This window comes from Petaurus breviceps, unplaced genomic scaffold (assembly GCF_028583685.1).
Source record: "Petaurus breviceps papuanus isolate PSGF00001 unplaced genomic scaffold, PetGlider_PUasm1.0 90752, whole genome shotgun sequence".
Classification (NCBI taxonomy): domain Eukaryota; kingdom Metazoa; phylum Chordata; class Mammalia; order Diprotodontia; family Petauridae; genus Petaurus; species Petaurus breviceps.
Genome location: NW_027187336.1, coordinates 11,537,578 through 11,553,559, shown reverse-complemented (window position 1 = coordinate 11,553,559; position 15,982 = coordinate 11,537,578). Strand labels below are relative to the sequence as shown.

Here is a 15,982-nt window from a genome sequence, read left to right as displayed (position 1 = left end):
TCCTCTCAGAGCAAATGTTGGCATATATTATTTTTCTAATTCTATGTAGACAGAATGAGTAAAAAGAGGAAAAGTATGCAAGTAGTAATTGACCTTGAAATTAGTGGACACTGATAAGACTAGAGATCCTAGCTGATAATGATAAAGCAATGAACAGGAAACTAAAAGAACTTATTTTGGTTATTCACCTTAAATTGTTTTGTTGACCAGGTGGGATGACACTATAATAAACTGGCATTCCTGCGGTGGGCATGGGTCCTTGATTAGATTGATTAGGTATTATAACAGGCTGCTGATAAGTCTGCTGAGGCATTCCTTGGGAACCTTGAGGCAGTGAAACCTAAAGTTGGTAGGGGAAAGAAGAAGTCCTGACTTTAGAAAAAGAAAGAAAACAACTTCCTCTTACAAACCCTGTTCTGCTACTTTCCACTTCCAAATGTCTGTGAAGGTATGCAGCAGCACCAGGGATCACCCACATTCTTTTGCTATACTACCAACAAGGAATGTATCCTTCAAATCATTTGGTTCTTCTTTTCCTTAAAAATTTAAATGTACTACAGTAATGAAAAGACTCATCTAAACTCCTAAGTCATTTAATCAAACACAAAACAATATAAAAATTACCCAGAAGCAACACAATAAACATACAGATTAAGATGGTAGAATAGAGTCTGGATGACCATGTAGGACCCATACCTTTTGTTTTCTCATTATTAGTTTTATGCTTAGCACTAAAAAAATTCCTTTTTTTTGCTTTCTGGAGGGCAACTGGGGTTAAGTGACTTGCCCAAGGTCACACAGCTAGTCGTTGTGTTAAGTGTCTGAGGTCGGATTTGAACTCAGATCCTCCTGACTTCAGGGCCGGTGCTCTATTCACTGAGCCACCTAGCTGCCCCACTAAGAAAATTCTTTTAACAAAACTTTGGATGTAGCAACTTCCTTAATAACTGGATTTGAGCTTTACTTACCTTCCAATAATAAGTATATTCATTTAGCCAAATTTAGATTTCAGGACAATGACATTATTTTTTCCAGGAAAAATTAAGTAAAATTTCATTAGCCTGTTTACTCATTGATCATTTTCTTTTGGCATGTTAAAAAGTACACCTCTCAAAAAAATATGCATGACTTATGCTTTTAAATGCCTAAAGTGGAGGGGCTGTGCCTTACTGTTGAGTTCCCTGTAGTACTGAGTACAATGCCTAGCATACAGTAATCATGCAAACAGGATTGCTAAATTTAATAGACCATGGTGGATTATCTGGTAATATGCAATAAAAGAGGTTGGATTCTTAGTTATTTTTTGCAAACTGTAACTAGTGTTATTAAGGCCTCTCTAAGTTTGATCCTATGTTCAAAAGTCCCATCATTTTAAGAGTTCAACCTTGTCATCTAGTCTTTTTCATATGATGTTTCTGAAATAGAACTAATTCTTCCCAACTGCACTGGAATTTCTTAATTACCTCACCACTAGATAAATTATCCAAAACAAAATTATTGGGCTGATTTTCCACTCTACATAATGTAACATAATCTAATCTTTCAAGAATGAAAGTAATTTAATATATTTAGGTGGCACTTTTGATTGCATCAGATTTAATATTTATGCAAAGATGATCTAAGTAAAATGAAAGACAGCTAAATGATTTACACTATTAGAATAAATTTGTAGCTTAAAGCAAAGGAAAAAACAAACTACTAAGAAAGGCATTTCACTGAGCTTGAGAAGAATGGAATACAATTTACTAGGGTTACGCAATTTAAAAAAGTAATTTCTCAGTTCAAAGTTCTGCTTTCTAAATTTGCTGTCCAATTTAGTGGCCAAAAGTATAAAGTAGCATAGCTGAATGGCTTCTATGAGCTGTCATTTGCTCATCTGAGGTGTTTTTTTTTCTTCCCTGGATTAATAAATCAAGGGCACTGAGGAGCACTGTGGAGAAAGTTAGGAGTAGGACAATGGGGAAAAGCACTCACTGGCCAAAACCTAGACTGGACATGAATGGTGAGGAGCAATGAGGACTGTAATTTTGTGAGGGAGAGTAAGAAAGAATGGAAGGAAAGAAAAAAAAGAAAGGGGGCAGGGAGGGAAGGAAAGAAGAAAAGGACACTTGTTCTTTCTAAGAACTACAAATCTCAGTGCTCAATAAATGTCAAATGAAGACCATCGATCTTATCTGGTTGTTGCATTTCTTTATTCCAATTTTTCAATGTTCCTGTGATTACACAGCACACATTTCTTATAGGTGAAAAATATGCTGCAATATTTAAAAGTTCACGGACAGAATAAAAATTCTATTTCTTTACAATTAACTTTTGGATGGGATTCAATATAGACTCTGTGAGACACTAGTGCCCCCTTGCAAATTGTTCATTATCAGAGCTGTAATTTGCTTATGCTGTTATTTTTACTGGGAATGCCTTTCCAAATTCCCTCTTCTGAACCAAGTCCATCATTTCCTTTAAGACAGTTAAGGAATTACAACTTCTTAGAAGACTTCTTTGTTCAATTCCTAGCTTCTTATTATATTATAATGAATATAATTCATCATATTCATCGTCTTTTACACTGCAGGGAAATTCCTTTACATTCATATATAACTATGACCTTTTCTCAGACATTCCCCAATCCATCCAGTTTCTTGCTACTATGAAAGGTATTAGTAAAGATATTTTGGTATATAATTTGCCTTTCTTTCTATCATTGACCTCTTTGAAGCAAACAACTAGCAATAGAATCCCCATGTTAAAGAGTATGGACCTCTTCCTTTCTTAGGATAATTTTAAACCATTTTCCAAAATGGCTGGACCAATTCACAGTTCAACTAATAGTCTGTTAGTATGTCTGTCTTTCCACAAGCCTTCCAATACTAATTACTCCCATATTTTATCATCTCCTTCAATTTTCCTTACAGAATGAGGTCACATCTCAGAGTTGTCTTGATTTATATTTCTCTTATATTATAATTAGTGACTTGGTTCACTCTTTTACAGTCAATAATAACCTATAATTTTATTTTTTTTGAGAGCTGCTTGTTCATATCTTTTGGCTGTCCTGAAGTCTCATGTTTCTGATAGTTGCCTATATATTTTGGATAGCAGAACCTTATCAGGGATATACTATACACAGGTTTTTTTTCTTTTTGCTTTAGATGCTTCCTTTTTTCTAATCAATGTACTGATTTGTAATGGGAATGTAAATTTGTAAGATCTTCCCTGCCTCTAGGCTAAAGTGCACCTGGAGCCTGGGGTGGGAGGCTTGTTTTTCAGTAGATACTTCTTGATTGGCCAGTGAGTCAATAAGGTTGTTACATTCTCTGAGCCAGGAGAAGGCTATATAAGCCCTGATGTGTAGCTTTGTTTTGGGGCTCACTTTGAGAAGTGTTCTGTGATTTGATATGGATTCTGGGAGGCCATTGTCCAGAGCCCCCTGGCTTTGAAAAACCCAGATGTTGATTGGGTATGGATGTAATGGTTGGAAAGTTTGGAAATCTGTCTACTTGATCTGTTTCTTTGACTTGATAATTCTGTCTGTGTATTCTGAAGTTCTGACCTTTTCCCCCTGAACTAGGTAAAAGATAAATGTTTGACTGTTAACCCATTTTGAGTTGCTTTCCTTTATCAAAGCAGATCTAAGAACCTGTGTGAATAGCCACCCTGGGGACGCTGGGGTGTTTGCTGCTACATGATTTTACTCATGCAACAGTTTTCCAATTTCATATAATCTAAAACATCTAGGTTATCTTATGTAATTGCTACTATCTCTTGCTCAGTTAAGAATTCACCTCCTAAGCACAACCTGATCTGGTTCTCTTCTAATTTTTTAATGACATGATCTTTAATATTTTGAAAAAAAAATTTATTCAATTGTCAAAAATTCATTTTCTCTCCTTCCTACTTTTCTTACTCATTGGTGAAAACCAAAACCAAAACCTTGTCATATAGTCAAATAAAGCCAAATAGTACTTACAAATAGAGTAGCAACATTTGTAAAGTCAAAGCTAATAGTCATTGTTCTGTCTTCAATGGATAAAGGGAAAAGTCTTTTTAGCTATAGGAGTCTTATGGTCTTTTAAAAAAAAATTACTAATGAAAATATTTTACTGTAGCCATATTTTCACTGTTCTTCCATTTCTATTACTAAAATTTAGAAAATACTGTCACCAGACTTTCATAGTCAAGTAAAATAAACTCTCACATTGGCCATGGCCAAAAAAATGTGTTTCATTCTATACCCTGATTTTATCACCTCTCTGTCAGAAAATAAGTAGCATGCTTTATAGGACACATATTCAATTTGAGTGTACTGTCATATATAGTGTAAAATGTTGGTCTAAATCCAATTTCTGCCAGATTTTGTTATAGTTATCCCAATAATTCTTATCAAATAGAAAGTTCTTTCCTAGGTAACATATCTGTGGGTTTATCATCATACATTGGGTTTTAAAATTCTATTACTTCTGATTCTTGTCAAGTCTGTTCCACTGACCAAATACTTTTTTGAAGTGCTATTTCTCCTTTATTCTTAATTTTTTTTCATTATTTTCATTAATATGAAAGAACTTGTGTTACTCCAAACAAATTTTATTATTCTAATCCTTTCACTTTACAGATGAGAAAACTGAGACCCAGAGAGGTTCAGTGACTTACTAAGGTACCACAGTAAGTTGAAAAGCTAGAAACTGTACCCAGATCTTCTGGCACCACATTTTCCACAGTACCATGCTATGGTGATACTTTTGCTAAAACAAACAAAAAACAACTTCAAGAGTTGGTAGAGGGGCGGCCAGGTAGCACAGCAAGTAAGAGCACTGGCTCCAGTGTTGAGAAGACCTGGAGATCGAATCCCGGGCTCAGACACTTAGCACCCACCAAGAAACACCTGGCTGTGTAACCTTGAGCAAGTTGCTTAACCCCAATTGCTTAAAAAAAAAAAAAAAAAGAGTTGGTAGAATAGGGAGGTGTGGCCAGAGACTTCACCTGAAAAAATCTGAGAATTCTAGTAGACTACAAGATCAATATGAATCCACAGTATGATATGGCAGCCAAAAGGTGTGAAGTTAGGCTATATTTAGAGATGCACAGGTTAGGGAAGTCTTATTATGCTACTAGTGATATATTCTCTCTCTCTCGTTTTCTTTTCTTTTTTTTTGCTTCTTGGAGGGGGAAAGGCAGGACAATTGGGGTTGTGACTTGCCCAAGGTCACATGGCTAGTTAGTATTAAGTGTCTGAGGCCAGATTTGAACTCAGGTCCTCCTGACTCCAGGGCCAGTGCTCTATTCACTGTGCCACCTAGCCGCCCCGCTTTCTCTCATTTTCACAAGACTCATCTAGTTAAAAAGACTTTTCCCTTTGTACAAAGAAGACAGAAAGAAGATTCTTAGCTTTGACTTTACAAGTGTTATCACTGTATATGTATTGTTTGGTTTTATTGTTGCATTTAAATTCACTTATCCAAAAGCATAACTAAATAAGATAAGTAACATACCTGATAAGATGGCACCGAAGGGTAAGGGACAATCACACCTTGAATTTGATTTCCGATATTGTTTTGTTGGCCACTAACTAGATTTTGATTTTGGGATGGTTGAACTGCAACTATCCCTTGGTAGTTTTGCTGTTGCTGGCTGGGCATAACCTGGTAACCTGTAACGATATGAGGGATTAAATACTGCTTTAAATTTAAATTCATTATATATAATATTACATATCTATGTCAAATATGTAGTCATAAAACAAAAGCATTTAATTAAGACAGTTCATTAGGTGGTAGCATTTTCTTAAACTCTTCTCTTTTAAATGTCAGCAATTTAAAAAGTCTATTATTCAATACCTTGCAGAAAGTTAAATGTTTTATTTGAAACATTTTGAAATTTCCACCACCATAAGGTAGTGACTGAATCTATAAATCTCCACCCTCAGAAACTGGGTCCAGTTAAGTTTTACAGGAAAAAAAAATTCTTAAGACTTCACACAGGACCACTGGCACACAAGTTATGGATTGTCTAATGATATTTAGTGCAAACTGTTATAGTACTTAATCTTTGATTAAAGGTCAACTGAAATAGTACAGAAAAGAAATATCATTGACTGATGAAGTATTCTTTCTGGAAGGAAAGGCTGAACTAAGCTTTGAGAAGATGGCAGTTCTTCCGAAACAGCAGAAAAGAAAGTAAACAAAAATGTTAAGTCCTGTTTGTAACTTGGAAGAAAACTCGTATTCACTGCCACACTTTCTCATTTATCATAAGCTAAAAGAGAAGCTTTTGCATTATATCAAGTATTATCTAATTATTTTTCAGGGCATTTTCTCCACCACAAATATGAAAGCTAAGACTAAAAAAATATAAATCCTACTTGAAGAGGTGGAAATAGAGGTGGCATATAGACATTAGGTAAATTATACCAAATTACAAAGAAAATTATATTTAAAATAATATTTATATTTAATATAATAACAAATAATGCTTATGTTTAAAATAATATTTATTGCTACTCTGCAAGGCAAGTCACAAAGATTCTGTGTCTCAGATGTTGGTATTCTGAGACAACAGCATCACTGGGCTAAATAGGACACATCACCATTCAATTATGCTGCTGCTCAATGACTAAATAATTAAATCTAGCATTCATCTACTCTAAAGCTATTGGAGTGGGGATGAGGGAGAAGCAGTCCTAGGAACTAAGTAACAAGTGTTAAAAGTTAAAATGCAAAAGATAAATCAAAATACAGTAAATTGAATTAGGATTCTATGTAATGAAGGTAATTCCAAACAGAATTTTGTTGAAATGATTTCTGTAATGGATAATCCTATACAAAAATTGTTTTCTTTGCAATTATGGATAAAAAACTCTATGTAAATGGCTAAATTCTATGATCCTATGAAATTGGTTATACGTTGTTCAGTGAATGTTCTCCCCTTTTTGAATTCACTGTAGAAAGTAAACCCAGAAGCAACAAAAAGGGGGAAGCAAGCTTTTCCTAATTATTTTCTGTTTCATGATTATCTTTCAAACTCTCTTCCTACTACTCTGTACCACAAATGCCCCAAACTACATACATCAACACACTATCATATACACAAAGATCTAGGAGAACAAAGAAAGGAACAGTGATGGAAATGGGTGTAGATAAAGGTGTGCAAGACACTTTCTCATTTCCCCTAAGTTACAAATGATGTTTTCACTACCAACCTCAGACAAAGAAAGCCTGGGCTCAGTCTTCTGAAGAGCAGGGATATTATTTCAAAGCAATTTACACATCACAGTCATATTCCACTGAAGTAAAAATGAAACAAACAATAACACACAGGTTTGCCCTGTGGAATTCCCTGTAAAAAGATTTCTCTTCTTCTATAACAAATTTAAAATCATTGCTTTCTCTCCTCAGGTGTTTAAAGTACTTTATATTATTTTATCAAATACTTTATTAACAGTTGTGTATGAAAACTGGGCTTAGTTCAAACAGTAATTTGCAAAGGTAAAGTGTGTCTTGAATTTCCTGCTGCATTATGATATTCTCTTCTACTAGTGTTTTGATCAGCTATTTTAATCCTGTTTTTATTTAACCTTTCACATTTTTATCTCTGATTTCCCAAACTAGATTGGAAGCTTCCTCTGGGTAGAAATGATATTATCTTTGTATCCTTCACAGTAATTCATATATTTACATATTCATCTATTTATTGTCTTGCACATTTTACACGTCTAAATAAATACAGTGCTATGGAAGCACAGGAATATATCATGAAGGAAACACCTCAATGTCATTACGGTATTCCATAGATCAAATCTAATTACCACAAGATATCTGAAGGTAATAGCTTTGAAATTAAATCACATTATCTAAGCACAACAAAATATATTCAAATTGTATTTGAAATTGTGAAAAGAAAATGAGTTTTTCAAGACTTTGGCCTAAGTGCTGAAACTATTTTTTGCCTTTCTTTCAATCCCCAGTGGTTAACACAGTGCCTACCATCTAATAGATACTTATACATATTAGTTGATTATTCAGGTAGATAATAAAAGATTATAGAGGCCACTGTGTGTAAAGCACAGTATAAAGGTCTCAAGAATTTTAAAAAATTATTTAAAATATTCATTGTAAAAGATGAGTAGTTGGCCGTAGTAATGTAGCAAGAACAAGAAATATGAGATAGATAACCCAAGAACTGTTAACGATGCCCATCTCAGGGTATAAGACCTATAGGAGAAAGGTTTCCAACTCACTGGGTTAATTTCTTATGGCAGACTACAGACAAGATGCACACCAGACTGAAATGTGAGAACGAGTCTGTATCATTAAAGCAGTGCTTTTTAATTTTATGTGTCATGAACTTCTTTGGACGTCTGATGAAACCTATAGGCCTCTTCTCTGAAAAATATTTCATTGCTTAAATTCCAAACTGAAGGACATTCTAATTGTTCCCTCATCTAAGTTCATGGATATCCTGAAATCAGTGTATGAATCCAGACCCTTGATTAAAAATCCCTGAATTGGAGAAAGTATCCAGTCTGAGGAAATCACTGACTAACTGAAGAAATGAAGATTATTTACTAGGGAACTCTAGAATTTTAAACAGAAAATGACAAAAATTATCACTTCAGTAAAAATGAGTAAGCACAAGCAAATGGATAGAATATTTTGGTACAATGGAAACATGTGGCCACACATGGTATCATTAGGAGTAATTCAATATACTAAATATTTATTAGGCAACTTCTCTGCTCGTAGTACTTACTATGCCAGGACTTAGTGGTGAATGGAGGGAGAAGAAAGGATACCCAAACTCAAAATAAATGTACGTCTGTGACTATAATGCAAAATAATAGTCAAGTGCATTCAAGTGAGAAAAAAATGTTTTCTAAAGAGAAAGATCATTTATTACTGATTTAGGGAAGACTTAGGAAAGGGTTCATGGAGGAAGTGGGCTTTACATAATGGGCAAGAGGGTAAGACTAATAGATTAAAGGAAGGAAAGATACTGGTCTTGGTGTGGGACAGTGCAAGTAAACATGGAAGTGTGGCCATACAGAGATAGAAACTATTACACTTTGGAAGGCAATATAATGTTAATGGAGTAGATTTAATTTTTGATAAGGCTGGAGGGTGGTTCCCCCAATGTGGAAGGCCTTGAATTCTAGGCAAAGGAATCTGAATTTCCCTCACCATGCAAGAGGAAGTCATTTAATAGTTTTGTGTAGAGGATTGCCAAGAGATCTAAAGTAGCAAAAACTTTCATTAAGCTTTCCTTGAGTAACACATTTTGATGCATACTGTTTTTGTGGGAAGTTATTCCTTACCCTCGCTTAGCCAATATTTTGCTTAGTCCTTAATCATGTATATACTTGTCTATTACATTTATCTTTCCTGTGGAGGGTCAAGTCCATGAGGACCAAAACTGTCCTTTGTTCTGGCTTCCCCAATGCCACTGTACATTAGTACATTCTCTTGTAGATACTTACCTATGGTAGGTAACTAATAATTATTGTATTGGACTGGATTTACCTTACAAATCCTTTTAACATTTAGTTTATAATACAGCATACACTTCTTTCTCTTACTTTAAATATTCTGTTTCATATATGTTTCATGAAGAGGATTATTTTTTATTTACAGTTTAATTTTTATTTATTTTTTGTTTGTTTTTTGGAGGGGTAGGGCAGTGCAATTGGGGTTAAGTGACTTGCCCAAGGTCACATGGCCCAAATTTGAACTAAGGTCCTCCTGACTCCAGGGCCAGTGCTCTATTCACTGTGCCACCTAGTTGCCCCGAAGGATTATTTTTTAATTCTTTCCAAATTGACTAGTGTATTGCTAAGGAATAAGCCCGGTAAATTTTTTTTTTTAACAAACAATTCCTGCATACTAAATACTTTTGGGAACCAGATTTCTTTGTAGTTCTGTAGATTGTTCCTACCTATCAAATGGGTACTGTTCTTACCCCACAACCATCTGACAGAATATCCTGTTAGGCTGTGTGATTGACCCTAAGCCCTGAACCCTTGTTCTGGTTTAACAATATGGCTAATGCATTGATATGCCAATCTATAAAACATAATTTGTAGCTCTCTAGATTGTCCCTGTGCATCAAAGGGGTATTGCTCTAAAATGATATTCCCCACTTTTGATAGAGACACATGTGATCAGTCTACATGCAGATTTCATTTCTTAGTGCTTTTTTAAAAGTCATTTTCATATTCCAATTATACTTCCTCTCATAGTTGACCCCATTTTTCAATGGAAATTGAGTTCACATAGCTTTGCAATCACTTCTCTGTGCTGGGTCCATTTGAGGGGCAAAGGGCTTAGGAATTGTACTGGTAAGAGAGATCACCTATCATACTAGTGTGATCACATGGATTTTGAAATATGATCAAAAATGGCATTTATAGGCATTTCACAACTTAGAAACTACCTTCTTCCCAACAACCCTGTCAGAGAAGTATTGAGGAAAGTGACGATCAGAAAGATTAAATGACTTGCTCAATGTCACACGACAGATACAAGAAAAAGTTCTTACAACAACAGGAAGAGATTAGTGCTAGACCCTGGGAGAGAAGGAATCAGTCATGTTCCCTGTCCTCCAGGAGCTCGTACATCTTCTGACTCTAAGTACATATACAAGGCAAGAGTGCTCTATGGTGGCCATTATTTTTAATGATTCCACAAAGTAAAGGTTATTTGCTATGAGAACTATAATTTTCAGAAGTGACAAAGAAATGCTTGACTTAGAAGAAAGTCAGTGCCTGGTTTGTATGGAGCCTGTCCTAACAGAAGAAAACTGGCTTTTCCTACATAACCAGTGGTAAGTGAAACAGTAAATTTGCCTTGTGAATCATGAAGATTGTTATTATTAATCTAGTGGTGACAATTGTGGTTCCTGCTAGAAAGGCATTTGCTACAGCTACCAGTAATAAATAAATATACAAATATAATTTATTTTGAATCAAACTGGTTATTTTCAACACTGAAATAGTCATTAAAGAGCTAAGGAAAGTTTCAAGTAAACTTTTTTACATAAGTTTTGAAGCTAAAGAAATGATTAAGGAAGGGCAGTGATTAGTTTCACTGTATTCAAAGATATGAACAAAGCAATTTTCAGGGTACGCAGTAAAACACACCAAGTGTTATATAGTGGTACCTATTAAATTATAGTTAAGGTTTCTCAGATAACTGTCCAACCACTCTAATGTATCTGTAACCTCAATAATGTAAGTATTCTTTCCATTGAGACAGTCTGCAACCCATCCATGTCTGTCTATCCTCTATTATTCACCAATTCACCGTAAGGGTAGAGTCAATGTGCTGTGGGTGGATACTTCTATTATTTCTTCACACTGTCTAGACATTGAGTTGGCCATAGGTTCTTCCTCCCTTTTGCTATGAAACAGGCCCACATTTCTCTCATACTGTTCTTTATACCATGTCTGTGTAATTCTTACTTTGCAATGCTGCAGTCTGATCAGACAAAACATGTGTCTCTCCAGTGCCCTTTGGGTGATCCTCAACTTTAATTCTTCTGAGAATGTAGTACTCCAAGACATGTAGCCCTACACATTACTGGAAGAATACTGGTGTTAAAAAGACAGGTTTTTGTTTTAGTGAGGTTGGGATCATTAAAAGTATTGTGCAATTTCCCAGAAGGAAATGTAGCCTGCCTTCCTTTTTCAGTTTAACTTTAGGGCTAGTGTCTAACTGCAGTGCCTGTCCAACAGAAATAAACTAAGAGGTGACTTCTAGACTGCAGATCATTCTTCCATATGTGTTATAACCCTCATTAGAATGTGTGCTCTTTAACAACTGGGACTGTCTTATTTTTCTATATGTATCTCCAGTGCTTATCACAGTTCTTTGTGTATAATAAGCAGTTATGTGCTTTTTTGTTCATTTATTCATTAAACTCTATACTATGGTCTGGACAACAGGCACTCTTCACCTACTTTTTTTTTTCCTGGGGAGATAGGTAGGTCAGACTCTTCCAAATGATTACAGATCTTTGCAAATCATGGGGTTTGAAGCTAATCACAAAGTACCACCCAACAAAGAGGAGTACTTGGAAAGTCCTATCTCTAAGGAATTCTTCATCTTGGTTCCATATTGGACCTACTCCCCAGCAGGGGCAAACACCTTTGGAACATGTACGTTTCCTTGTTTTATGTTTGCTTAATATAAATAACTAAAGAGTCAAACCAAGTTATTGCTGTTCTGTCTTTTCAAGATTCTGATATACACACAAGATTATACAAAACTTGCTGGAAGAGAGGCTAAAATAGTTTACTATTCTGTACTAAATCTAATGCTTAAACTTCGTCTAAATGAGAAAATAGGTATATAAAGTGCAATGTAACTGACATCCTTTAGGTCAGTTTTTTTTTTTTGGGGGGGTAATAAGGTCTAGGACTTCCCCCCCTCATTTCTTTGGTAGTCTTCCTTCTTTTGTATACTTTGAAAACTGATCTCTCAATTTCAGTGTGTTAGACATGCTCAGTGTACACTTGGTCTAATGCAGTTGTTTTTCTCATCCATTTTCTTTAGTGCCTGAAGAAAACTATCTCTAGGAGCAGCACATCTGGAAATGTAATATTAAGAGTCCAAATGTGGCAGCTCCACTGTCCTTGATGGGAAAAAGAGTTTGCTATAAAAATCTTTACAGATCATTTCCATTTTTTTTTTTGGTCTCATGTTTACGGGAGGATATTGTTTGGCTGAACAGGTCAAACTGGGCATGCACAGGCTGCTCATAGGTACTACTCATAGTACCAGATAACATCAGAAAAAAGTAACTTGATTATATATGTGTTAAATGTAGGAAATGACTAATGGCGTGAGAGTCATTCCTAGAATCAGCTATGTATGGAGAATCAGAATACTGACTTGAAGGAGAAACAGTTAAAATTAACACAAAATTAGAAGAAAGTAGTGAAAAAAAGAGATGATATGCACTTAACTACTTTTTGATCAATTTAATAAGTTGATGCTGAAAAAATGGAAAATTAACAAGGAAAAGATATTGGTTATCAAAATTTCACAGAACTGTGTGAACAAACTACTGTCATGAGGAAAAAAAGAAAACTACCTCAGTTATCAAACATTTGATCCTCTTGTTTATAAAATCTTACGAATAAGACTGCTTGGTATATACTAGAAGGAAGTAAAATGCAGAAAAGCTTCACATGCTATAATATATTTAGAAAAGCACTTTTAAATAGTAAAGTACTATAAACAAAGTAGATGCCTACCCACTGGGTAATAAATGCTGGCATGGGTGCATGAATGAAACAGTATTTCAACACTCTAATAAATGGTAAGTGGAAATTATTCAAAAACACATGAGAAGACTAAAATGAACTGATATAGGGTGAAATAATTAGAAACAAGAAAAACAAAAATGACAACAGTATAAATGAAAACAAAGAAAAACTGAAATCTAGGTAATTATGATTACCAAGTTTACTCTGGAAAAGGGGTAAGAAATTGAGCCCCTCTCCTTTCTTTGCAGAGGTGAGGAACTCTGGTCATATAATATTTCATATACCATGGATTCTTAACTTGGGGTCCATGAACTTTTTTTATTAAACATTTTAAAAAATGTATTTCACTGTAATTGGTTTCTTTTATAATTCTGCATCAAAAAATATCCTTCTGAGAAGGCTTCAGTAGACTGCCAAAGGGATCCATGACACAAAGCTGTTTAAGAACCCGTGGCACATATTGTCAAGCTTGGTTGCTGTGTGGTCGATTTTTGCTGGACTGCTTTACACTCTCCCCTTCCCCCTGCTTCAGTTTGTTACAAGGGAGAGCTTGTTGGGTAGGTGAATAGAGAAGCATCTATTTGAAAATGAAGATGATATAAAAACAAATGAGAATAAATTTTTTTTTTAAATTATGGAGCACAGGTGAAAATTGACAACAGTATTACCTCAAAAAAAAAATAAAGCAGTATTAAAAAAAAAAAAAGGTTAAAGAAAGCCTTGTCAGAGACCCAATTAAGCCAAGTCATCTAACTATCCAAATCAAAAGGAAAAGGAGAGTAAAGTCCATGTGGCTGCAAAAGTACAGAGGGAAGGAAGATCCATTGTCAGGGGAGAAATTCTCAAGGTCCTGGAAAGAGTGAAAAGGATAAGAAATAAGAAGCATGGCACAACATTCTAGAGTAGGAAAAGTATTTCAAGGTTTAAAAGTCTATAAAAACATGACACAAGCCTAGACATCCTCTTAATTCTTTCTTCTTCAAATGTTTTCAAGTCAATATTTGGGGCTATTTTTTGAGTGTGATATGTCCAGTTTTATGGTGCTAATCAAATGGAAAACAGGATCCCTTTGTAGAAATCTGTTTACAGCCAGCATAGCTGGAAAGAATTTATTCAGGAGAGTAAGGACAGTATAGTCTACCCAAGACAGAGCAAAAACACCCAGGCTTTCTGCGAGATGTCATCAATATTGATATTATTTAACTGTCACTTTCCTTTGTTAAAAGACTACACTGTTGAAATATTATCCTATTTCTCCTGGTACTTTCACAGACAAGCACAATCAATTCTGCAAAGCTGAGAGAACTGGGACAATAGGAATTGATGGCTGAGCTGCTTCCCTGGAGGGCTCCAAAGAATATTCTATTTTTAGCTCTATTTCACCTCAACAGAGAAGACAGCAGTAAAGTAATGCAGTATTCAGCAGAAAAAGGTTGAACTGGTTTTTATTTTAGAGACTTAATCTGAAATAACGTCTATCTAACAGAGCACAAACTTAATAATTTTAATAGGAAATAATCTGAAAGACACACAAAAAATTAAAAAAGAATATTTAGCCAAGAAAGCCCTAAATATGAAGTTGTAGATTCACTAGTCACTGTTCATATTTTTAGAAGAATTCTAATTCACTTGTGTAGAAAGATAATAAGGGCAAGGTTATGAGAAAGGCAAAATGTTTTACTTACTGACCTTTTTGTATTTCACAATAAGGGACTGTCTAGAGAAATTCGAATTAATACCACTGAGTTTATACATACCTTTCATGGATCCATGGTCTAACAAATTTTATTTCTAAATTTTTATTTCAGATTTAACGATTTCCTAATTACCATAAAGAATGTAGATACACTTAACTAATATAATATCACTGGGGACTGTTTTGAAGTCCAGAATGCCCATACTGACATTAACTCTGTTACTTTTCTCTCATTCCTCCCTGATAAAAATGTCAAAGTACAGGTTACCCCATAAGCTATCAGACAAATGTAAGATTACTTCACAGGATAGTTCAGGATGGTTTGGGAATTCTTACCAGATGTTTTTGCTTTAGATTTCAGGTAAAAGACACTTAGTGGAAGAAGGATATAAGAAGAGCTATAATTATGATATAAAGCCCAAATCTGTGATAACTGTAAAATGGGTGTATAATGGATGTTTATTCAATAATTCAGATAATGAAAAACAAGCAGTGACCAGAAGTTGTCTTAAAGTTACCCTGAAAATCAGTTGATGCACCCTGGGCATGGAGTGCCTCCCCTAAAAAAAAAAAATTAAGAATCTGGGTCAATTCCTCTTTTTTAACTCTATTCCTCTAGCTCTTTCAGATTAAAGTCTTATACACGAGACTCAACATGCAATAGTTTTGATCAGAAAAGAAGTTACAACCATTAATAGGAAGTTATAAAAAATATACTTCATGGTTAAAACCAGAAATTGTTTTCAGTGCCTTATGGGGGAAAGGGAGGACTTTTAGCTCTTGCAGCCAGTGTTGAAACAAAAAGACTTAACACAATCACACTGCATGTCTTGAAGGAACTGAGTCACAACAACGCATTATGATCTGGTGTGTTATACTGCAGGGCAATTTTTCTGAACAGAATTCTATAGCTCGAATGGAAGGGAGAAAGTTGATAGTTCCTAATAAGTCTGACGTAAGTAAGACATAAACCTTATTAGGTCAGCTTCAAACCAAACTGAATCAGTCTTGAATTGCCTTCTAAACCTGCC

General features: G+C 34.9%; 1 protein-coding gene across 10 annotated transcripts in view; it reads right to left on the bottom strand.

Annotated features, from left to right (window-relative positions):
- R3HDM1 (R3H domain containing 1) overlaps positions 1-15,982 on the bottom strand; it is a 100,915-nt gene that overhangs the window by 27,925 nt on the left and 57,008 nt on the right. For all 10 annotated transcript variants that reach the window (XM_069067834.1, XM_069067837.1, XM_069067838.1 and 7 more), the window contains 2 exons: positions 5,487-5,644; positions 189-340 (listed from right to left, as the gene is read on the bottom strand). In XM_069067834.1, the coding sequence (XP_068923935.1) occupies positions 189-340; positions 5,487-5,644 (310 nt within the window). The remainder of the gene's footprint in view (positions 1-188; positions 341-5,486; positions 5,645-15,982) is intronic.